We start from the raw sequence: 25,577 nt of genomic DNA on the forward strand, positions 1-25,577 counted from the left end.
TGCAATCTGATGGCAGAATAATGCAGCCTCCTGGGGGAAGGGGGAAAAACTCCAGTATCAGAGATATTTAAAATGAGACTGAATAGAAATTGCATGAGGTCCTATATGCAGCAGTCCATTAGTACTGCACTGCGATAAGACCTATCTCATGCCATATGTTCCCTTCTAGAGAAAAGGAATTTTGACCTTAACAAGGGCTACTTCATCATCATGATTATGGCACTATTCTTGAATTCCTGTGAACTCCTATCTGTCTGATTGTTGTAGCCATCGCCACTTTTGCCATTTTCATCCCTGCTGACAATTCCCAGCCTTTTCTTCATAGCACCCTAGAAAGCCATCGGTACTGCTTCAGTCTGCTGGGCACAAATCCATAAGCAGTCGAGAGGGAATTTATATACTTAGCTCCAGGAATTGGCTGTTTCTCGTCCTACCCCTTACTCCCCATCTCCTAAATGATAGGCACCTCATTTTTATCTGCTATATTTTTGTGGGCATTCCGATTTCTGTATATGTGTGTGCAGAAATGCCAATCTTGACACATCTTTGTGCAGCTCCAAACCTGCTCTGTACCTGAACAGCCCAGCTACCCAGCCTCCAGCGGCAAGCCCAGGCAGCAGAGATCAGGGATGCTTGAGAGTGGCTTTACAGACATGCTCGCAGCAGCAGCCCCCGTTATTTCGCTTTCCTGCTTGAGCTTGGAGATTTGTCTACTAGATCACAAGCGTGTTAGTCCTTTAGGAATGAAGGCAAATCCATGTAGACCATATTTCTGCAGGGTTGATTGTTCTTAGTGTTTATCCTGCGTGTGACACAGACCATTGCAATTCATGTGAGCCAGAGGGCTTTAATTGGAGCAAAGCATCTGAGTCCTAAAGCAACTAAACTATTTGCCAGCTACAGAGGGGAAAGAAGATGAATGTGCCATTAGTGCCCAAGCCTCATGCAAGGGGAAGGAAATAATTTAAGTGCAGATTTTTCAATGGACCGAGCATGCCCACGAAGTAGGAGGAGGTGAAAACACATTAACCAAAACCCGGGGGGAAATTTCCCTTCCAACTCAAAACAGGGTGAGCAGCGTGATCCTGTGCATGCGATCATCTCTTCCACTTCAAAAGCTTCTTGGTGTGGCATTGAGACACGGATGCTGTAGTGGATAGGGAAGAAAATCTCTGGTCACAGCCAGATTAGAGATATATTTGATCTGTATCCTGGCAAAGTCTTTCAGTGCAAATAACAAAAATCTCCTGTAATAAAATGACCAGTTTTTAAGAAGCTGTGCTCGAGGGGTTTTTTCCTAAAATAATCCTGCAGACCTTTCTCCATAGCAATTCCATTTTTGGCAATTCTGCTTGAAGAATCTTCCGTATGAAATGGGAACATTTGAAGTGAATCATTTAATTTGCTTAACTTAAAGAGGTTCCTACTACATTTAATTTTAAGAAGATTCTCTCTAATTAAAGTTCAAGTCACTCTTAAATATTTAGCCTCGTTAAATGAAGATCCAGAAAAGAAAATGTAATAATCTTTTCATTTTTTGCTTTATCTGAAATATGCCTTTTTTGAATTTTTAATTCTGAAACACCAATTTAATTTGAGCTACTAGCATGAATAATTTTCAGGGTTTCAAGCACAGTTTAGTATTTTAAATTGAAAAGCTAGATCAATTAATTCTGTATTATTTTAGAGACTTTCCTTGTAACAGTTTTGCTAGGGGAGAGAAGCAGGGGAGAATCAAATTTCGTGTTGATTGAGTGATCACCCATATGAATGACCAGGTAAATATGCAGCCTACCTATTTTTCCATGCTTGAAGTATTGGGGAGTTTTTTGGGGATATCCATGCTGAAGTGTTTTGGTAACTTGACCTCATTGGCCTGTATCCTCAAACTTGCGCACCTAGAAGGCAGGAGTACGAGATTTGTGTTTAGTTTCAGGATTTCAGTGGCATGAATGGTTATGCAGCGGTCTGTGAAAATCAGACCATTTTAGGGGACTCTCCCACTGCAGTCAGTCCTCCAGTTCCCATGTGACTAAGCTTGAAAATTTGAACCTGATGTCTATCTAATAAGGAAGTACTGGCTGTTTTCTCATCAGTTCCCTCTCCTTATTTCTTGGCTGGTAGCTATTCATGTTCAGCTGATTTTCTTCTTTTTTTTTTTTTCCCCAGCCTAACTGACTATGACACCAGACAAATTAGTGAGCATTTTGTCTCCATGATTAAACAGTGAGCTTTCAGTTTTGGCACTGTGTTGTAGCATTGCTTAGAGGATAAATAAATAAATCAATCAGATGTTCCTGACAACTGTAAAATGATTAAGCAAAGGAAAAAAAAAGCCACACGACAAAAAGTTGAATGATCGCTTCATCACTCTTTATTATGAAATCAAAAAGTACATGTTTTTTTTGGCTTGTCTAACTGGACATTACAAGCTCAAGAAGTGGGCCCGTGTGAATCTCATGAGGTTCAACAAGACCAAGTGCAGGGTCCTGCACATGGGTCAGGCAACCCCTGGTATCAATGGAGGATGGGGAATGAAGGGATTAAGAGCAGCCCTGAGGAGAAGGACTTGGGGATGTTGGCTGATGAGAAGCTCAACATGACCTGGCAATGTGCACTTGCAGCCCAGAAAGCCATCTGTGTGTCCTGGGCTGCATCAAAACCAGTGTGGCCAGCAGGTCGAGGGAGGGGATTCTACCCCTCTACTCCGCTCTTGTGAGACCCCTCCTGGAGTACTGCGTACAGCTCTGGGGTCCCCAATATAAGAAGGACATGGAGCTGTTGGAGCAAGTCCAGAGGAGGCCACAAAGCTGATTGGAGGGCTGGAGCACCTCTCCTATGAAGACAGGCTGAGAGAGTTGGGGTTGTTCAGCCTGGAGAAGAAAAGGCTCCAGGGAGATCTTATAGCAGCCTTCCAGTACCTAGAGGAGGCTTATAAGAAAGATGGGGACAAACTCTCTAGCAGAGCCTGTTGTGTTAAGACAAGGGGTAATGGATTTAAAGTAAAAGAGGGTAGATTTAGAATAGATCTAAGGAATAATTTTTTTACAATGAAGGTGGTGAAACACTGACACGGGTTGCCCAGAGAGGTGGTAGATGCCCCATCCCTGGAAACATTCAAGGTCAGGTTGGACGGGGCTCTGAGCAACCTGATCTAGTTGAAGATGTCCTTGCTCATTGCATGGGGGTTGGAGTAGAAGACCTTTAAAGGTCCCTCTCAATCCAAAGCATTCTATGATTCTATGACGTGCTAACTTTGAATCAACATTACTGTTTCCTTCTTCCCACTGGATCTGCTGGTGGTTGTTACATGGGACTGAGAGACTTCCTTTATCTGAATTTCTGATGGGTTAAGTTGGAATTGCGCTTTCTATTTTGAAGTGTGGTTTTAGTTTGAAACAGAGGATGTGAAAATGGTAATCTCTCTCAGTGGATCACAGTCCTGGCTGTTGACCTGAGTGACAAAACCCACATTTTCCCTCTTGCAAAGCTGATGCTGTTCAGGGAGACCGTGTTGGCTTTACTTCTGCCTCTTGCCGTATTGCCACATTGCTAACTAGTTGCAAGGGCAAAATCTATTTTCGTTTAGTATCTGGTCAACGTTCTTGTTTCTGATGGTGTTGGACAAGGCGGCTATGGGAAGACTTTTGCCAAAGATTTTTACTTTTTTACAGTCAGGACAGATCTGAGTTTGCTGCCCCCAGCCTGGTAGCGGCTGCAGGTCCTGCAGGTCCTCACGTGCTCTGAGCGGTTTTGGCCTGAGATCTCTGAGAGGAAAACAAAAGGAGTTCTTCCTATCTCCCAGCTACATTTGTTTTATGTTTTGGAACACAGGGTACAAACTCTGTGCCTGAGTATTTGACCCTGCTTGTCAAACATACAACTTTTCTTGACTTCGGTTAAATTTAAGCCAAGATGTCAGAGGGCAGATTTTGTCTCAGTCCATGCAAAATGGCCATTTTGATGCAATTCAGTTTATTGGGTATGTTAATGCCAAACATATAAAACTATGCCCCTGTACATATGTTTCCCTATGGATGACCCATAAATACATACACTTAGTTCAGATGGCCGTGAAGGAATTGTGAACGTTTTAACTATTATAAAAATTATAAATAATTCCTGAAATCTTATTCAAGAAAACATGTTTTGTGTGTGTATGCAGTGAGGGGAGAAGGAAGGAGACCCCTTGAGGTTCCTCCTGAAGACATAAGAAACAAAATGCATGCAGCTCCCTTAGCCAACCCCTGACTGAGAGAAGTGCAACCTTATTGAACACCATACTTGTCCCATATTATCAGTCTGAGTTTTGTTTCAAGTAAAATATATTCTCCATTATCAGCATAATTTCCATTCTATCATTTGTAATGGTGACTGAAAAAAGTAGATACCTGAAGTAAAGTATGCCAGCAGTCAGCTGGAACATTTCCCTTATCCTCACTTCCATAAATTTGTATCTGAAGGCATCTGTTTTTCTAAAACTGCTCTGCCTGCCTGATGACACAGCAACACAAAATGTTGCCGTGGGTCGGTATAGCTCTCCATCCACACCTAACAAATGAGTGCCCTGAAAACTCCTCTCGAAATGCCGTTCTCAGGATACTTTGTGTTCTCAAGGTCAGCCTGTTTCCTAACCCTTGTGTCCTTTTCCTTTCTTTCAGGGTTTTGAGGACCCCAAGGACAAGTAAGCAAATTTACTTCTGTCATACGCTGTTATGTTTGCACATTTGGGATTTTTTTTTCTCGTATTAAAAAAAAGACAAAAATTAATACCCAGCAGCCAAGAATAATGCCTGGACTCCCCAGAGGTTTCTCCTGGAGGGACAGCCATTTGAGGGCACATGATTGACTGATGTGCATTCAGAACTGCCGCTGCCCTCAAAACATTTATTCGTTTGGGTGGTTCTAACTTGCTTTTGTAATTAAAATGCTGTTACTGCTCTTCCCCTTGCCCCCAATATTCTTCGCTATTTGCTGCTTTGAAAATACCACAAGAACAAAATCTTGCTGTAAAGTGTGTCTAAGTATTGAAATATGTGTGTATATATCTATTTTGAGTTTATTTGTATATATTTTATAGTGTCATTATTACATATTATTTATATATATATAAAAAGATCAACTCAGAAATGACAGCTTATTTGAAAAAGTAAATTCAAACTTTCATGCTCTAAAATACAGCTGCATTAAAGCAGCATTTTCATTTTTTTCATATAGAAGTTTAAAAAAATTGGATAAAATAACAATTTAACAAGAGGGGTATTTTGAAAAATTGCTTTTGGAGGAGAAAAACCCAACCGTGTTCACTTTTTAACTTCTACAGCTGGACATAACAAAAGCATTTCCTGTATTGAAGATGTTTGGAATAATTTCACATTCAGTCCTACTGAATGGAATTAATTGTAAGCTTGCTCAGAGCAAGATAGGTGACAGCAGAGGAGACTAATGCCTAAAATATGTTGCTATTGCTCCTTATCATGTTTCTCTCAGGCTGCCAGTTGGGACTAAGCAGACCTCTGTGATCTGGGACAGCTAAATGCTTCTGTGGGCCCTAAGTATCCAGCTTTGGGAAAATTCACATTATAGTGGTTGAGCATTAAGAGTAACTCCCTGAAAGTGAAGTGATAAGTTTGAACGTGGCACTATTAAGAATCATTCTCTCCTGCCCTTGCCCTTCACTGCAGACTTGATTTTCTTAACATTTAGCTCTGTGCACCCTGGGATGTTTCGCTGGTGCTGCAAAGTGTTTTGGGGAGTCACCAGGGTTTCCTGTTGCATCCATGGCTGCTGGGAACTCAGCTGATGTTAGATATACTTTGGACAGAAAAGAGCTAACAGATTACAACAAAATAAGTGTTAGGAATACAGAAATTTTAACTATCCCTCATGAAATAGCATCTCTCCTCATAGTTTGTGCAAGAAAACATAAATTCAGTGTTGGTCCACAACAGAGTCACCCAGTTGGTAAGGAATGGCATCTCCACTGTTGCTCCAATGACCATAATGTCCCTCCTCTGTCCTATAGTTTGAAAATGTTACTTGAGCTTTTACAGGCAATAACTAAGAGCTGTGTATTATTTACAGTGCTGATTCAGTGTGATGCCATCTTATTACACAGATTGTAGGATTTTTGTGTTTCTGTTCAGCACCAAAAGAAGCTACAACTTGCCTCAGATTCTCTTGATCCAGAAATCTGTTTAACTCAAGAACGAAGATTTGGCCAAAAAAAAATCTCTAGCAGAAAATGTTAATGGTGATATTGGTTAAAATCAGATACCTAAACCATGTCAAGCACTCAACCCAGTGCCTTCACGTGCAGAAACACTGAGCATCAATACTTTTACAGCGAAGGAAAGCGTAGGCACCACGCGTCTGTGAAAGCAGGATGTGACACTTATGTGCCTAAATGCAGATTTAGTTATTGAACCTAGGCATGAAACATTTAAAATTATGGCATACCTGTAGTTTTGGCAGTGGTCACACTTTTCATTTGGAGAAGGTAATTAAATTAGCAGAACATTTTTGGACTACTTTGAAGCCAGCATCTCTGGGTTAATTGCTGGCTTTCACATTTGCAAGCAGAGTGCAAAAGTTGCTCCAAGGCCTGGTCATGCTGTTCCTGTCCCTTGCAACAATTCTCTGTTGGCTGCATTTGGAGAAATCTCAGCAGTGCTTTTAAGAGGTATTTCTGGAAGTTTTGTGGTGGGCTGAAATCCTTGGTTTTCTCCACACATACACTATCAATGTATCAATAAGTATTTCCACACATTAGTCAATGGCGATACCTCAGCTCTGACTTAGAGGCACTACCTCCAGGACACTCCTTAGCATGGGGAAATTTTGTATTTCAATTTAAAATTACATTTATGCAAATGTACTCAAACTCGCTGTACAGTAATTTAATTTGAGTATAACTGGCTGTGAAAGTCAACTGAGCAGCTAGGTATATGTAAGGTGACTGTTTCCCTGCAGTCTACGTGAAGGTGGCTGTCTCACTGCGAATGTCCCAGCAGGCCAATTTAAAACCTGCAGGGGTATCTCTACACAATCTGCAATCACAGAAGTTATTGTAGTGTTAGAGATACCCTCAGCAATATAATGACCTATTACAAAACTGGAGGCAGCCGAGGCCAAAGCCCAAACAGGCAGTTTCTTCTTCTCTTCGCATCTTCCTGAGTGATGCTTTTAGACTGGAACTTGAAATTTAACTGAGGTTTGCCAAAATGCTGAGCTGGCTCTTTTGCTTCGGTTCTAGGGGAAAACGTATTGCATCTCTCGTACGTGGCATGAAATGACTAAATGTGAATGACCCAAATGTGTAAATAACTTGCAGCGTCTTGGAAGACTTTCTGTAAATACGAAGCCTAATAATTTCCTTGCTCATTTTTATGAGTCCAGAAGAGATTGTGAGGACTGAATGAAAATAAGCAGCATTGCCTTGAATGCTCAAGCAGATGTGCTTCCTCTAAGGAAGCATCTAGAAGTAAACTGAATGTCCTGTCCTTCTAGGGACAAAACCACTTTTAATTTCAAAGTGGAATATATAAAGTTCAAGGAACTAAATAACTCCAGAGCCCCAAAATAAAAACACTTTTCCCCAACCCCACTGAAATATTAAGGTTGGCTAAAATACGGATAAGACCTTGAGACAAACGAGGTTTGCAATTACCATATGGTCACTAAATAGATGCTGATGGTGTGTCGTCATGACCCATCTGAGGTGTAGACACATTCAACTCACTGGCTGGGGCGAAGGGAGTTGGAATGCAAACAACTAAATGGATCTGATTTATTTTTCTCTTGGCAAGAGGTATATGGTAGAGTTGGGGTACAGGGGGCTTTTCGAAATCAGGTCCAGTTTTGCAGAAGGCTTTTGGAGAGCCTTTCTTTTGGAAAGGGACCTTTAGCTTTTAAAAGAGTCACATTCTGTTTTGTAAGCTGCTTTGAGTAGTCTCCACTCTACAGCACAGTCATACCTGTAGGGACCTGCTGGCTGCAAGACAGCGTGTGTGCGATATGCGCTGTTAGGCATAAAATAAAACCCAGGAAATAAAGCAGTGTAGCTTTTCATCGTGCTTGTCAGACCTCAGGATTTTTTCTCGATTGCCTAAGGTAAAGGTCACGCAACATGAGCCGTAAGTTGCTGTGCCATCATGGGCTCTGCACATAGAAGTAGTCATCCACCAGAATATGCCCCAGTGCAAGTGGGGAGCGTATTCCAATGGATAACTATTGGCATATCCCATGGACAACCTTGGCAATCATGCAAGCAGAGCAGAAAAACAGCATTTCAGGATTAGCTTTTAATTTCTGCCTATAGCTAATTTTAAGGCAGACCATTAAAGTGACGCCATCGATTCATTAATATCCTGTTAGATTTTAAAAATAACTAGAGAGTCTGGGGAGGTGCTTCAGGTTTCCTGATGCTCAGTGCAAAATGCCTCAGGGCGATTAAGTTTTCAGTGTTATTTTTTTCAACAGTTTTTTAAAATCAGCCTCATTTTTCTGAAGCTGTAGCTGAGCATCAGTAATACACTGATACTAAAGATTATAAGCAATTTAGAAATTTTGTTCCACATATTTAGAAAGCAGAATCTAATATGTATTTTTTTCTTTTGCTACCTTTTTCTTTTGGAACCTTTCCTTGAGTTAAGTAAATATCTTGTAAACAGAAAATTTTGTCTGGTTTATGCTTTAAACTCATAAATAACTGTATGAAGGGGTAGCAGTGGGGCATCAGGCCACGTTTTTTCCCCCAAATGGTCATTCGGTGAACAATTTTTTCTCAAAAATGGAGAACTGTTCAAGTTCAGAAATTTTCACAGAAATATTTACAGAAATTATTATTGGGAAGCAAGAAATATGACTGGTTACATAAAAAATTTTGCTAGTTCAGGCAGTAACAGCTACAACAGCACGGCAGTGCAGGGAAGAATAAGTCAGAGGACTAGTGGAAGGAGACTACGGTTTTAGAGAACAAAGGATGGTAAAGAGACTGCAAGGCAAGAAAACAGATGGATGTAGTATAGAAAAAGGGCAAGTAAATCAAATCCTTTCACTGGTGGACTCAGGACTGGCAATGAGCTCTAGAGCTGATATCATTTTCCTCTCAGCTCATAATCTGTTTTCCAACTTGAAGCTGTCATAAGCAAAATGCCATTAACCTCCAGCTTGTTATACAGTGAAATGATAATATGTGGTGAAGAGGGGGAAATTATCTTGTCCTCTTATGCTCCCTTTTCCTGACATCCTCAGGAACACACAGGAAAGCATGAACCCAGAAGATGAAGTGGATGAGTTTCTGGGCCGTGCCATCGATGCCAGAAGTATTGATCGGTTACGCTCTGAGCATGTGCGCAAGTTCCTCTTAACTTTCAGGGAGCCTGACTTGGAGAAAAAGGTAATGTTGTCTAAAAATCATTGCAACATGTCAGGCTTGTTATGAGTTTTTATTCTCCTGCATAAGGTCAAGCTTTTATGTCTATAGGTAAAGCTAGGTTTTAGGTGTTGGAGGTGGGGTTGTGGTCTTAAAAAACCCGTGCTTCTTCATGGAAACGTTAATATACATGTCCCTAGAAAGTCGCAGTCTTCTCAAGGGAACACTGGGCAGGAAAACCATGTCATTTCTGTCAGACACGTGAATATGCAATGATGGGCTGTAATGGGAATCCAGAATAAGCCAGATTTGTTTCTTTGAGGCATCCAAACTGAGATTGCAGTCACCCCTTATCTCCCTCAAATCACTGGAGAAACCTGCTTCAGTCTGCCTGAGCTCTGAGTTACCTCTGGGGGGTCTTTCCCCTGCCCTTTGTCCCCCCTCAGGGAGCCCCAGGTACTATTAGGGTTCCTTGGGATGCAATTATACTCTGGTCATTTTTGGGAGCCCATTGTAAGCAACAGGTAGAGTTCTCTATATCACAAATGTGAGAAAGGGGATTAACAGATCTAGGGCTCCTGAATAGCTGATTGCTTCCTGATTTTGTTTTAGATATCATTGTTGTGAGGCAAAGATCATTTCAATTTCTCTGTCTATATAATAGAGACAACATCGGCTCTAGATGGCTGCAGAGTTAAATTCAGTTAAGTCCAGAGGTACCCAGATGCCATTATTAAGGGTATTATATAAGCTACTGGGTTTTTTGCCCAAAGAAAGTCCAAGTCATCTTTCTTCTTTTTTATCCAAGCACAGATCCTTGGGATACTTGAGTGGTCTTCAGGTTAAACTCATTATTCAATGGAAAAACCTTCAGTAATAAGTTTGCACTGATTATTTTATCATTTTGTTTAGGAACACTCTTTCAATGACAGGAATTACAACCTGTTGCAAAAGCAGACCTTTGCAGGATTTACAGCTATTCAGTGAATCGGTGTGGGACTGGGTAAAAGCTCAAGCATGTAATTTCCCCCCACTCCTTCCCTTCAATTTTATAGCTGAAAACTGCTAGGGAAATTAGCGGTTCACCTGTTCTCAGCACCTTTTATTTTGTGGTTCAAACATTGAGACCGTTTGTACTGAGAACCGTGCTTCAAGCTAAATAAAGCATCTTTGGGAATCAGATGCAGCTCCCATGTGACCAATATGTTGACAAGTAGTTGGAAGGAGTGACTGTGTGAAAACCGCAGCATCCTCGCGCTATCATTAGAACGAGCCAAGCCGTCTGTACAAAATACAAGGTTTTCTCATTAGCAGCATTCGTCCCTGATGGAGGAAACTTCCCATGGAAGAAGTTTAGGTCTGATGACGGTGACCTAGAATCCTGAACCCGGTTAATCCTTTTCTGTTCCTCTCATGCAAGGGGCAGATGGCGAATCCTCTCTCCACCCAGCTGTGTGGGTTTGTTCCCTGGCCTTTGGGTCTGTTCATGCCCTTACAGCTTGCCCAGGGAGAAGGGGAGTTTGTAATCTTAGTTGTTTCCTACCAGCGCTGCTTTCCAAGGACCTAAACGGAAGCCAAGTAAGAAGTTTTTGTGGAGAGAAGGCAGCCAGCCAAATTTCCCACTAACATAACCCTGTTTGCATTTTTTGCAGTACTCCAAGCAGGTGGATGACAGGTTCGGAGCCTACGTGGCTTGTGCCTCCCTAGTCTTCCTCTTCATCTGCTTTGTTCAAATCATAATCGTGCCACAGTGAGTACCTTTTCATCCCTTTGCTCCCATCTGCTCCCCTCCTCTATTCTGGCCTACTTTTCTTTGTTTTTCTCTTGAGAATTCAGAGCACCAAGGGGAAGAGAAAAACCCTTAAATAATTCATGCTCAAGTGATGCATGGTGCTTATTGTTCTCACTCATTTCTAGTGCAGATTAAAACCTCCTCACTGGCATGTGAGGATTTCTGTTTTCCCAGTGTGATTTCTCCTACCATTTACCTCCACCTTAGGAAAGTCAGTTCAGCACATTTATAAGCCTGTGGAAAACAAATATCGCTAAGTAGGAAGGATTGCCTACTAAGGCATAGTATGCATTCACAACATGAGGCTGGGCTGTGGGCTGTTCTTATCTGAATGCAGTGGGACGGGGAGGTGAAAAACCCATCACAGCCTCGTTGCTCAGAGCACTGAGGTCTCAGGGTCTGCTTCACAGATGAGGCATAACCTCTCATGCATTTAATTCTTCTGGACTCAGAGCAGCAGTGCAAGAAGAAAGGTGGAGAGGGAGTTGAGCTACACATGCCTAAGCTTTGGGTAGCTTATTCCAGGTTTAAGGGTTGCAGTAATTTCTTTCCCCAGGCAAGAGTGGCATAAGCTCCTCAGGGCTGTGGAGCACAGGGCTCTTGGACCACTGCAGTGAAATGCTTTGTCTGAAAGGCACAGTGGAACCCACTGGATCTTTTCCAGCAGTGAGCTCTGCAGACATGGTATTTCTTCTCGAAGAGTTCATAAAAAAAAAAAAAAACCCTTAAAATTAAAGCATGTTGGTATTTCCTGTGCTCTGGTTTAGTAGCAATAATATATCATTCACTGAGCACTGCTGTGTTGGAAATAAATTTGGAGTTAGTCATTTTTAATCTGAAGAACAAGATCACAGAAGCTCTGAAAATGCTCCAAATTCATCTTCATTACAAGAAGACAAAAAATTGTTTAAAGAGAGCTCCAATACTGTTTTATGCCATTACAACTGCTTTCTACTTCTGTTCACACCACAGATCTTTTCAGAGTAGAGATTGGTTTGTAGTGTTCAGATCGGACATTCAGAAGGTCACAGAAACAAGGCATAGTCTGATGTTTGAGGTCATTCACTCTCCCAGGCAAGAGGACATTCACTTCTGCTCACAGAAAAATTGAAGCAGTAAAATAACACCAGTACAAATGCACTGTGTAAACAGACAGATCCGCTTTGGGAAACTGGATGTGAAGCTGAAAGAGGCTCAAAATTGAAACTAGATCAATCCCAGCATTTAATGTGTTGTTAATTACATCCAAAAATGTTCTTTGAGAGTAACTGATTTAGCAAGGACTTACACCTCAGATCTCTGGATATTACTCCTGTGATTTCACACCTGCAGAGGCCCTCCCTCTACCGGCCTTTGTGTTGCTCGTCAAACTCCCTAAACAGCCACTAAACCCAGTTTAACATTTAAATGACAACTTGACAATTTCTGATCTGTGGCGACCATATGGCTGACTCCTTTGTATTACGCAGGAGCCGATCCCTTATGGCAGCGTGGTGTAAATGTCATGCTGCTCACTCTCCTTCCACGCCGCCCATAAGGGTGGTGGTTGGTGTTTTTTGGTAAGTTCTGAAGTGTCCTCAGGCAGCCTGGCCTGTCTGAAAGATTATTTGGTTCAAGAGTAAATAAAATTCCATGTTTTAACTGCAGGCCAGATATACTCTCCTTCACCTTTTGGTTTGTTTTTCCTTATATCTCAGTTGCATAGTTTTGGTCTTTTATTGAAGGTAACAGTTAAGCAGCAACTGAAACCACAGGTGTATGTGTGTCACCATCAGAGCTTCATGAAAGACACAACATGGAATTTGAATCTGAAACTAGAGACAAAATGGCAGTGATAATTTATGATGATAAAGAGGAATAGCTTTAATGAATTTCATAAAGGCTCAAACAGTGAATTAGCAAGTACAATTATCTTCATAGTCATGAGAGAACACAAAGACCAGCTGGCTTTGGTGTGGTTGGCCTCAATGTCATGTCGCAAGGATACTTCCTTTAAATTATGAACAAGGCTAACTCCTGGGGGGGCCTATCCTGTCACACTGAGACCAATCACTGGGAAATTGTTGAATATCTTCGTGATCAAAACAGATGAAAACGCATAGTACAAAGTTGGCCCTGGAGTCCTGTTTGTACTTCAGAGTGGGGAGGAACAGGAACTTCTCAAGCTGGCCAGGTTAAGGCTGTTTTCCCTGACTATGCTCATGCCGTGGTTGCTCCCATCCCATTCACGAGACAGAGCACGGAGCATGGTGCAGCACAGACACTCCCTGTGCACGGCAAGGACGGGTAGTTCTTCCCACTGAGGCTATTCCCACTTGGCTGCACTGCGGCGTTCAGCACGCTTTCCTTCCCAGGGATCTCCTGCCTGCAGCCAGCCAGGGGCCGACCTGCCCTAACAAATTGTTCTATCAGCTCCTCTAGCACATGAAGTATTTCTCAATCCCTCTGCTGTCACCCCGTCAGGAAAGTGATTGCTGTAAAAGATGCAGTATTCTTTGCTCTGCAGCCTGCGTGAGTAATTCGAAATAGGACAGAGTATCTGTTGGTATTCAAGGCACCTCCTGTCCCCTACTGCTATCCTAATTGGAAAGCCCATGCAGTGTGCCATAGCTTCTACAAATGTACAGCAGAGTTGTAGCTATTCTATATGGTGTGTATTTAAAAAAAAATCTCCTTGATTTCAGCTCTACATTTATGCTGGGTTTTTACCTGACCTGTTTCCTGATTCTGACCACAGTCGTGTTCGTTTCAGTCATTTACTCCTGTGTAAAGGTGAGTACTGTGGTTTCTTTGTAGAGTCCTTTGCCTAAGATAACTGGATAAGCAATCTGTTTCTTCAGCTAACAGAGCATGTTTTGTTAGCCATCCTTTCCACACTATGTGATAAGGGTTACAGAAAAAGCCTTTGATTAGACAGAATGAACTGCGAGCAGATGTTAGGGTTGGCATCTCTTTAGCTCAGCGAGAAGTAATCACTCTGTGGATCTGCATGTCTATTAAGGTCCCCTGCAGGCACTCTCATATTGATATAAGAAGAACACATTTTCCAATGTGGAACGAAACACTGACCATTCGTTTCCTCCCTGTAAACTTCCTGCGGAGTCGTCTGTGTACTGGCCCCTGCTGCATATGCATGTTTGGGTAGGCAGATAATCAGAAGCAGAATATCATCAAGGAAAAATGTCCTGGGGGGAAGTAAAAGCCATAAACATATAGAAGTTTATCAGCCTTTCTCAGATGAGTATACAGAGCTTCCAACATTCGGTGGGCTCTTTCTTGTAATTGGTTTTGATCAGCAAAGAAATACATTGTGTGAAATTCAAAAACATATTAATAATTCTTGGCAGTCTGTGGTAAATTGAGAGTGCTTTGGGAAGGGTGGTGTGCTCGTCTTTTTCACTCAAAGGTATTCCTATTAAAATGTTGATGCTAGTTGATTGTATTTGCAGTTTTGGGGATCCTTCCAGTCTAGCAGTGTCTGAACATGGAATACGTTCAGATTCAGTCTCCTTAGCCCAAGCTCAGCTGTGTTCCTCAGAGCCTGGAATAAAATAGCTCAGTAGAATTATGTTTCCTGCAGAAGAACCAGTGGGGTAATGAATTATGTCAGGCAGATGATTTGCCTCACTTTAATTATCTTCTCTGTGCCATTTTCAACAGTTGAATGTGGGTGCTCTTGACAGACTTGCACCTTTCATGTGTTTTTGATTTTTGAAAGTTAGATTTGGAGAATTAAGCTTTGCCTTCTCATTTAATAAGAGCTACAAACTGTTCCCAGTGAAAGAATCTTCAAGTTATATTTGAACTGTAACAACTCACTCACAGGGCTTCCCTTGGGCTTATGACAATTTTAAAGGGAGCCGAGTTCATAAGCACAGCATCCTGTTGGTCCTGCTTGTTTACCAGCAATGAGAATTACAAGTCAGAAATAACAGTGCTAATAGGAAGGCTTGGGTCCCTGAGCTGGGAAGTGGTACCCAAAGATGCCTGGTTATACTTGGTGTGTCTGTTGCACGTGAGGATGCTACTGAGTGTCATTAATTTGTAAACTGGTATCAGCAGTTAATGTGATTAGCAGTTAATTAACAACCAACGTGGAAAGCTTTTGGTCACAGCCACAAAGGACTTGGAAACTCAGTGCAGAGCTGTGCTGGAGCCTACTTATGCTGCAGTGCCACCAGCAGCAACATCCCTGCGCACTGCCAGCTGTAGAGAGCCACAGCAACACACCGGCTGTACTGATGCTGTGCAAACGCTGGGGCCAGAGCTGTGGCAGACCCAGACCTCGGAAGCATTTGAGCTGGCTGACTTGCAACCAGACGGATTTCAAGGCGCACAGCTGTTTGTCACCCACTGGCTTAGGTTGCTTCCACATACTGACAGCAGCACTCGTTTCTTCTGTCATCATTCAAAGGTTTTGCTTTTTGTTTGGGCTTTTTGGTTTTTAATATTATTACTAATCTTAATTAATGATTAATTTAAAAGGCATGCAGGATTTTTCAGGCCCTGTGACCCTACCGTTCAGTCTTGCTTTCTTTGCCTTGATCTTCCAAATTCCTGTAGAAGGGATCTGTTCAGTGGTGCCTGCAACTGTTTTTAGTCTGGCTTTGCCTCAGTGCACAGGCCCTGGAAACACAAGGCATCAGAGGGAATTCAGTCTAACATCAGTATTTAATGGGATTTTGTGAAGTTCCTGGTATTTCCAAAAGTGAGTTTTCAGCATGTTGACCCAGTCCTACTAGGTGCTTATGTATAACATTCAGTGTGGCCAGTGCCTTTTGTGCACAGATTGCGAATATTGAAAATATCAGGCTCCAGTACCTTTTTGATTACTGCTTTTTTCATGCTCCAAATTAGCCTCTGCTGACAACATCTCATTATGAAATGGCTTGTTTAGAGGATGGGTACGTCTAGCTTGTCAGCTGCAGCCTGCTTCTGTCATTAAAGATTTTGGTTTTTCAAGTCAGATGTTTTTTAAGCAATGGGTTCCCACAGCCTTTGGTTAAGGGGTGTTACTTTATTTCTGTACTCTGCATTGCTCCAGGAATACATATATACATATGTGCAAGGAAGGCACTTTTACAGATCCTTTAGATGACATTTTAAGACACAAGGATTTTTTGTTTGTTTTGTTTCGCACTTGGATGTGGGATAGGAGAGCATGTGTTTTACATGCCAACAGTTCATTCCACACAAAGTTGGAAAGCAGGTGTCCACCCCAGGATATCAGCATAAGCATAACTTTTGCCTGTTTGCTGTGCTGTTACATGATAAGTGGCTCTTTTTTCTTCCTCTTTCCAGCTTTCATGTGAGATTTTCCTTCCTTGTTTTGGCCTCTCCATCTCTGGCTTCGACAGTGGCCAGCAGGCTCTTTCTGGACAATTTGATCATGTTTTATTTTCTTTTGCTGTCATTATTATCTTCCACTATAAAATTCTCCACGGACTAGGAGTTGATGCTGGAACTGCCAACGCAACCAGCTTGGCTTTCCAAGTTTCTTCAGCTGTAATAAACAAGAGAGTTCCAGTTCTTCACTTTGATGCTCCATAAAGACTTGGCCACCGTGAGATGGTGTTCCTTCCCAATAGAGTCTAAGGTCATGGGAACCACGGTCCCTTCGCAAATACTCCACTGACAGACATCTGTTTTGCTACTAACTTAATCAAGTTTGTGTTTCTTCTTAAAATCCTTAACTTCTGGTATCTACACTGCTGTGTGGAATTCAACCTCTCGCATGTTCCTGGGAGCACATATGAGAGAAATTTCAAGTTATCCTTTATAAGAAAATAAGGGGTTTTTCACTTTACATAGGTGCAGTTTGCCTACCTGTTTCTCTGCCTCCCAAGGCTGGTCTAGAAGCTCCTAAAGTGGGGTTATTTCTTCTCAAGCAGGGGAAAAATACCTCTGAAAACTGTACTTTTTTAATAGACTGATAAATCACTGCGAAATAAGTGATACAAATGGACGTGCAACATCAACTTGCCTGGAGATGTTGTCTTTTACTCCAGAAGCATCTTAATGTACTTCGAAATGACTCAAAGGCTTTTATTACAAATTGAAAAATCAGAACTTAAAGACCTCATAGGTTTTTTTCATCTCACAACAGCAATTATCTAGGCAGTTTTCTATGTCCGCAATGTATGTTAAGAAGACAAAAAGGAGAAATGCACCTCTTCTGTCTGTTATCAGCTGTTATTGCAAAGTACAGTTTTTATTTAGTGTATTATTTTCATGTAAATGACTGGAGGTTGTGGATTATTTTCACTGTAACACTAGTGTTTGTTGAATCGGTTTCTAAATTCGGACTTTCACCTGTACAACAGTGCCCTACCTTCCCCTTCTACATTCATTGGTACCTGCAAGCTTTCAGACCCTCTCCCTTCTGGGAGCTTGTGTCTTCCAGCAGCACTTACGCATTTCAATTCAGAATGAACTGGAATCGATTGGACAATCCAGTTTCCCTTTTGCCACTGTGATTATTTTATTTTACATGGGGATGCTAAGAGGGCTAATGACTGACCTCAAGCTTGCGTGGCAACCCAAGCGTGAATCTTGGCAGTCCAAATGGATCACATCCTTTCTTTTAGCCCCTGTTCTCAGTAGTGTACATGCAGGCTTAGAGTTGCCATTTCATCAACCCGCCCTTGTCCTGTTCTTCACTCAGGTAAGATTTGAGTCTTATTAAGAGGAGTAGTGGTGTTGGACAGTATAAACCAATGGGCTAATCAGCAACAGTGCATGGATTTTCACTCTACTATAGCGTCCTGCTTTTGTTCTGCTTCTTTTCCTAGGACAGAAGGGATTTTATTTCATTGCAGGATGGAAGGGGAAGTAATTTTCTTTTCTTTTTTCTTCTTTATTGTTAAACCCCTGACTTGTGGATGTTTTTATGGAGGGAACATTGCTAGACTGGAGCTAAATTGTCAGAGCTGAGACAAGTCCCTCATTTCTATCATAGAAGTCCTCCAAGCTGCACATATTCTTGGTCTCTGTCTGTCTGTGAAATGGGGAGAGTGTTACTTATGTTACTGAGCTTCCATCAATGTTGTTCGCAAGGCAAAGGTTCTTCAGATGTACGGCATGGCCGTGCCGTTGCGCTCTCGATTGCAATCCTGACCTCCTATGGGTTTTGGCATTTATTTCCTCTTCAGGACTTTTTCCAGCTGTACTTGTTTACTGACCTAAAATTTTCCCTAGTTTGCAAAGTATGAGAACCAAGATTAATACAAAGAAAACATGTTTTCATTAGAATTTAAGTGTCTTCCACTGATAGTTTTGCTTGATATCTCAGGCTTGGTTCAAAGTCAGACTTTTTTTGGGATCATTGGCAGCAGGGGCTTGAGCCAAGATCCACAACAAAGCACTCCCATGTTTTATTTAGGTGCCTGATTTCCCAGAGATTACAGAAGGAGGTTAGGTCCTTGCATACCTTTGTGGAGCTTGGCCTTGAGGCCTAAACAAAGGAGTGGCAGGAAAACCTGTCCTGCTCTAATCTAACGAGAAAACTGTCTAAAAGCTGCACAAATCCTCCTCCTCCCTCCAAATCCTATAAAGGTTAGAGCAGAGGAAAGCCCCATGGCGTGTCTCTCATCCCTGCGCTGGCGGGGAGCTGCTAGCTGATGTCTGCATGGAAGCAGCTGGACGTGGTAGGGCAAGGAGGTATTTTGGTTCATGGCTTATCAACAGAGCCAAGGATTTCTATATCAGCAAGGTTTATTTCTGAGAGAGAGAGGTGTTCTGCTTTGTTTCCAGCTGCATGAGCCGGAAGGTTTGCATAAGCTTTCAGAGAATTTCAGTCAATCCTCATGCAGTGCAAATAAGTTGTAACTCCGATTTCCCCTTTCCTCCCGCCCTCCCCGGAGCCTTTCCCTGTCCTCTCACCTGGAGGTAGCTGGATTTTTCTGTGTGCGCAGATGAAATCAGCTCTTTCAAAACAACTCTCGCCATGTCAACCTCTCTCTCCCTCTGTAAGTCACTGGCTAATCAGTGCTTTGGCCATTCAAACACTTCGCAGTTACGTTGTAGGACTGCTGTGTGGGAAGCTATGCACTGACAGAATGTTGCATCTCTGAAGATGTAAGAGTGAAGGATAAAAGGGAAAAGCAGGACTTTTAATAGAAACATTAGTCATTGTTAAATTGCAGTGCCGTGTCGTTGCGCTGCTAGCTTCTTTGTGTCTCTAAAAATACCCTCCAGTGGCTTGGTTATTCATGCAGCGTGCAGGTAGGGGAAGGAGAGTTGGGTTCTGGAAAAAACTTTGGCAGTCTTCAGCAGAACCCCTGGCCCCCAGCACGACGGCATGGAGGGGAAGGGCACTGCGGGGCTGAGGTGTGTCATTGTGCAAAGGTTTTCTGGCATCCATCTCTTGTTGCTCCAGCCCGGAGTTTGCACTGGGACGGTGGTGGCGAGTGAAGAGAGAGGGTTTGTTTCAATGTCCTCTGGACTTCTCTGGCGGCTGCAATTAGAAAGCAACTAGAAGAAAGCTTCAGCTCTGATAGACTGTCCCAGTGATTCACTACTGTCTAGGGGAGGTCTGCAATTGCCTTCACCAGCAGTTATTTTTAGCCCCGTGTGTCTGTGGTGCTGTGTGCCATAGACCAGAGGAGACCAGCTGATTTCTCCAGCGCCGTTCACCAAAGGTCTGACAGATCACAAGACTAGCCTGGGCTTTTTAACAGTCTGTTTCTGAATGGTACCAGAAAGTCCTACAATACCTTTGTGATCAAAGGGATATGACATGTATGTTTTCATTTCTGCTTTTTTTTTTTTTTTTTTTTAGTTTTTGATCCAGTAATTTACAGGCTCAAGCTCCTGGCTATTTCAGTTACAGATGGCTTGTGGTTTGCTTCTCACAACAGCATGAGCACAGCCCTGCAAGCTATGCTAGCTCAGTTCAGGAGCCATCATTCCCATTAGGAAGGACTAAGTAGATTTGGTGAGCCAGCTGGGCCTGCTGCCACGAGGCGGTCACATTCCTGCTCGTCCTTGTCCCGGAGCCGCCATCCTCCATCACCATTCTCTAACCCCTGTGCAGCATCTGCACAGACACCACACTGAAGGATGCAGGCAGCTCAAATGCAGGTTGTAGTATGTAAAATAAGCAATGATTTTGCGTGGGTTTTTAATATTTAATTTTTTTCCCACATGCAGCTTTTCCCAGCTCCACTCCAGACTCTTTCTAGGAAGATTGTACAGTCCAGGACCAATAGTACCTTAGTTGGAGTCTTTGCCATTATCCTGGTTTTTCTATCTGCCTTCGTCAACATGGTATGTGCATTATTTTGCTTTTGACCCAGTTAGTTCTGCATGGTTTTCTTATTGGTGCTCTGCAGCATCGTAACCCTTACAGCCACGGGGTTCAATGTAATCCTGCCTAATACTTACAGCATCTGAGGTCAGTTCCCTTTTGGTTTTTGGGCAGAGAAAAGAAATGGGAGCCCAACAGCTGCACCCCTGTAGCCCATTATATGCCTGGCACTGATTTGTGCCCATGTGCTTTTCTGATTCTTTGAATGCTTCTGCTCCAAGAACATAAGCCAAGGCTGAAGCATACCCCTGCGTGAAGGGCCGGTACGAAGGCGATGCGTCATTTAACTCCCACAATATTGAGTGGGACTTAAGTGTTGCGTAGGCTTTGTGCCAGCCTTCTGCATGGTGCTGCATCCTGCTCCGAGTGCAGTAATCACCTAACAGGGACTGTGAAGACTTTGCTTTGAGTTGCACTTTTGGGACCGGGGTGGTCTAGCTTTGCATTCAAACACCGCTGCTGATTTCAGACTTGGAGGGAGATGGCTGTCCTCTAGGACCTGCTGGTTTCTCACTTCTACAAATGGCTTGAAGGCTGAATGTATTTTAAAGAAACCATGTGAACATTCTCTACCCTGCATACATCTATTTCATTTTTTTAAGAGAGAGGGAGCAAAATGGAGAGATGGGCCTGGGGTTAAAGCCCTGAGCTTGGAGGTAGCTACAAAGACTTCACATGGCCCTCTGCTCCTCTAAGTTATGGGCTCAGCTGGGGCAGTGCTGACTTGCACTGGCATGGAGAGGCTTAAAGACCTAAAAATCAGACCACTACTTGCTCTTGCCTCAGCTTCCCTATACGCATAGTGGAGATTTAGGAACAATTTTATGCTCTGTTGAGGTACTTCAATGGGAGGCGCTAGCTCAGTGGCATCGACACCCCACCACCTTCCCCCATAGTCACCTGCAAAGAGCTGGTGTGGGTTGCTGAGCACCACGCAGAAATTAGAGCTTTGTGTTTCTGCATAATATGTGATTCTTTGCATTCGTGAACTGCTTAGTGTAAAAATTAGCAAAATGGACAAACGGAGCAGCACATGGAAGAGGTCAGAATGGGCCTCTGCTGCTTCCTCAGCATAACATAGCACATCAGCCTCTGAGCCTTGCTGCTAAAGGCTTCTCTTTAGAAGGACCCATAGCACAAGTGTTAAAGATGGCCAGTTATCAGCTCAGAAATTCCCATCAACAGAAACAGAGCAACACCAGGACCTTATCACAGACAGCAGGATATATTTGTATGTGTAATATCTACAGCCCCTCTGCCTGTGAACCTTCAGACATAAAGTTGTACGTGAAGTTGAGCACGAAACTAGCTTTCTAGAGTGCACAGCCTGGATTTTATTAATGAGTATTTTGGGAGAGAAAAAACATAGCCATTGCACATGCAGTAAAACATAAGCCGGTGATTTAATTTTACATATTTTGCACATTGCTACAGCCATTTCCAAGGGGCTTTTTAATTGATGCAAACTATTTTGTTTTCTTCTCCTTGTCTATGCTATTGAGTTTAATACCATCTTTTTCTTCAGTTTATGTGCAGCACTGTGGATCTTGCCAGCTGCATGGCTGCAGAATACAACATCACTCCTGACCGGGTGGACATATGCCTTATCAGCAACCTGACTTCCAACTACAGCCTGGGCACCTTGCAGGGATTCTGTGACAGTCCTTCGCCTAACTGCAACTTTCCAGAGGTATTGTCTGAAAAAAAATGGGTTGCAGAACTTGATCTGGGAAGGGGCTATAAAACTTGTGCGATAGATCTCAGTGATTCAGAGGAAAGCCAGGTTGCTCCTGACTGACGTTACAGAACCGACACAGGCTACTATGCACACACTTAAGTGTCTGAAGTTATTATCATGAGTCCACATTAATGTGTAAGTTCCTTCAGGGCTGAATAATCAGTAGGCTTTTATAATTGTTGGATCCTGCCTGTAGCAGGAGAAATGGCCTTTCTCCATGAAGTCCTTAATGGCATGCAGAACTGCAAGTCATTTCAAAGGAGTTTGTGGGTGCTCAGTGTTACTTGAAAATCAGTTCACTGAAAATCAGTGTCTAGTCATAGATTTAACCCTTCCCTCCATTGTTTTACATCCTGATGAAAAGCTTTACTTATATATTCTTTCACTAGGTATAGTAGGTTCTGGCCTCAGGCAGGTTAGCAGCCCTGATAGTGGTCTGCTTCAATCTGCAAATGCAAATCCTACCTCTTCAGAACAACTTTTTTTTAAAAAAAAAAAGCTTCGGATGGAAAAAAGAAAACAACCCACCAAAAAAAAACCCCACAAATGTGTTTTACACATTGGTAGAATACTTTGCCAAAAAAAAAAAAAAATCATCTTTTTGCATAGCTATTCAAGACCTTTCTCTGAGATTTTTTAGGTGATGGCCATTACGTATGTTACCTACTGGAAGTCGAAAAGGAAAAAAATCTGTCTGGGATGGGGGCAGAATTTATGTTAAGGTCATCTGGATTTATGACAGATTTATGGCTGGTCTGTTATCATCCAGATGTCCAAGGTGCTGCAGAAAGCCCTGGTATCCCACTGAACCTATTCTCATTTAACCTAACAGGAATATGGTCCCTCTTCGATTCAGTGAGGTTTCTGAGACCACCATTACTGTGACTTTCAACCCTGCAAAGGCTCTTACTATGTCCGCAGAAAGACCCAGGAGCAAAATCTGGCACAACAGAGAACTAGAAAGAGTTTGTGCCCATCATGAGGTTGTCAGAAGTGCTGGTTCAGGACAGAGAGGGATTTTAAGCGTTGAGGAACAACCATATTGCATGCTGAGGATGCTATGGCAGCCTTGAGCCGGGTCCTGCTGGTCAGTGGGCTAAGTGAGGAGTCCCTCCCCTGTGCTCCGCAGGGCCGATGTTGGATCTGGTACAGACGTTGACTGTTGCTCCCATCAGGAGATGGTGGGATCCTGCCCCTCAGCCACAGGGAACATCCACCCATTTTCTAGAAACCGAAGAGTTGAGTTACAAGCTGTACGAGTTTTCTCTAATTTAATATATCAGCGATGGACTATTAATAAATGAGCTCAGGACATAAGCGTATTTCTCCTTCAGCTAGGGCTTGCTTTTAACTGAATGGATGGATTGCCTCAGGCATCTGATACAGTTTTTTTGCCAGAAATAGGCCTGTCCGGACAGAGTGGAAGCTTAAATCTTCACAGATTTGATAACAGGAAGGTGCTGAGCTGGATAATATGCATCTCTTTGGTTTACATCCATGCTAGTTTTCCCAGGAGCCATAAATGGCACCTGCAGTCTGCAATTGCATTTGAAAGCACCGGCATGCTATACATTCAGCTCTCAGACAGGCACAAATTGCTGCCCAACCACCCAGGTGTGGCCGAGGGCTCCACTACCAGACATGCACACACTTCTGCAACTGCAGACCATGGTGTTGGGCACTGGTAGAACTTTGTCCGGCCTGTATCTTACCGATGGGTTCAGTGTGTCACATCAGCAGGGGCAATACTTTCCAATTGGCCTCAAGTGGGTCTCTGTCCTGGTGGTGTAAATTGCTAATACCCTTGGTCCTGTGTATTTTGCAGATAGGTGAATTTGAGTCCAGAATTTGACCTTAAACCATGAAGTATTCCAGCATAACTGGACGAAGCTTTCTGCTAATTCAGTAACCGTGTCCAGGGCAAACCTACATCACAACCTTGGGCGTACAGCTGCGAGCCCTGTGCCTCCTGAGTGTAAAGCACATAATGCCTGATGAAGAATGCAAGAGTTTTCATCTCCATCCATTTGGTTTTAATACTTAAATTTCCTGTAACGTGGGAGAATCCCACAGGCAGCTCCAGGTTTACATGTTTGGTCAGCCCAACTGCATAACTCCCAATCCCTTTCTATCCTTCTGTTTAGTTTCCTTTGTTTTCAGTTTTGATTTATCCACCTGACATTCATCTCTCTTCTGTTTTTTTTCCCTTTTTGTCTTTATACAGTACTTTACCTACAGTGTCTTATTGAGTCTCCTGGCCTGCTCTGTGTTCCTTCAGATCAGCTGTATTGGAAAACTGATCCTTATGTTAATCATTGAATTTATATATGTTCTCATTGTGGAAGTGCCAGGGGTCAACCTTTTTGACAATGCAGATCTCCTGGTTACAGCTAACACCTAGTAAGTGCCTTTCACTTCTGAAATCTTCACCTAATTTCTTTTCACTCAATGATTTCAGTGTGGCATTAGGTGGACGGGAGTGCCGAGGCTGTGGTGCAAGCACGGGAAGTGCATGGTACCAGAGCAGGCATGGCTGTAAACTAAAGGCTTTGTCAATGCTGCTCTCCACCTCTGAAGAGCTGGAAACCACAGTTCCCTATAAGATCTTTTCAATGTGGAACTTAACTAATGAACTATCTATTAATAACAAAATGTAACTGGAATCAGAGTGGATCTCTATTTCTTCCAGAAATGGGGAGCTGTAGTTAGTCATTCTCACTTCTGGTATTACACTCCCAATATAGAAATGTCTTTTCTCAAAAAAAGAAAAACAAAAACCTCCAACAAACTTGAGCTGGCTCAGGGATGTGCTAATGAACCACCAAGATGTTCGGATATCTGGTATATCAAACCCAGGCTGGGCTGGTGGAATGGTGGTGTTTGATGTTTGACTGGTGATCTCCTGGCAGTTGCTGTTGGGCACGTTCATATTTGAAAAGCCAGTATCACAGCTGGTCTCAGCACAATTCCCAGCAGAAGGGCCTGGGCTAAGTGGGAGTAGTTGCCCTTTTACTTACAAAAAGTAGTTTGTCATCACCAGGTCACCCATTAATCACAGTGGCAACCTCCTTCCACTGACATGGTTACCCCTCTCCTGAAGGTCACGCCAAGGAGGGAAATTTGGCACATCCACAAACCTGCCCTCCTCCACAGGTTTCATTTCTCACTGGGAGTTGAATTGTTGTGTTAATTACTTGTTATGATGATTTCCCCTGGTACTTGAATGTGAGTCAGTAAAATCATGGTGTTGTCTAAAGGTGAACATGATGCGAGGATGTATAATAAGGAGAGTCGCCTGTAAGACATGAGAAGTAGACCATTGTTCCACTCAGGAGTGGGAAGGCCTAACCTGGAAAATCTTTCC

The 25,577-nt window shown here is 42.8% G+C and overlaps 1 protein-coding gene across 3 annotated transcripts in view; it reads left to right on the forward strand.

Moving 5' to 3' along the window:
• Positions 1-25,577, forward strand: part of ADCY5 (adenylate cyclase 5) — a 220,247-nt gene that overhangs the window by 182,285 nt on the left and 12,385 nt on the right. For all 3 annotated transcript variants that reach the window (XM_054830179.1, XM_054830180.1, XM_054830181.1), the window contains 7 exons: positions 4,662-4,684; positions 9,256-9,400; positions 11,029-11,126; positions 13,853-13,940; positions 20,319-20,435; positions 22,001-22,165; positions 24,438-24,613. In XM_054830179.1, the coding sequence (XP_054686154.1) occupies positions 4,662-4,684; positions 9,256-9,400; positions 11,029-11,126; positions 13,853-13,940; positions 20,319-20,435; positions 22,001-22,165; positions 24,438-24,613 (812 nt within the window). The remainder of the gene's footprint in view (positions 1-4,661; positions 4,685-9,255; positions 9,401-11,028; positions 11,127-13,852; positions 13,941-20,318; positions 20,436-22,000; positions 22,166-24,437; positions 24,614-25,577) is intronic.

Source organism: Grus americana, chromosome 6 (genome assembly GCF_028858705.1).
Source record: "Grus americana isolate bGruAme1 chromosome 6, bGruAme1.mat, whole genome shotgun sequence".
In the NCBI taxonomy this organism is placed as follows: Eukaryota; Metazoa; Chordata; class Aves; order Gruiformes; family Gruidae; genus Grus; species Grus americana.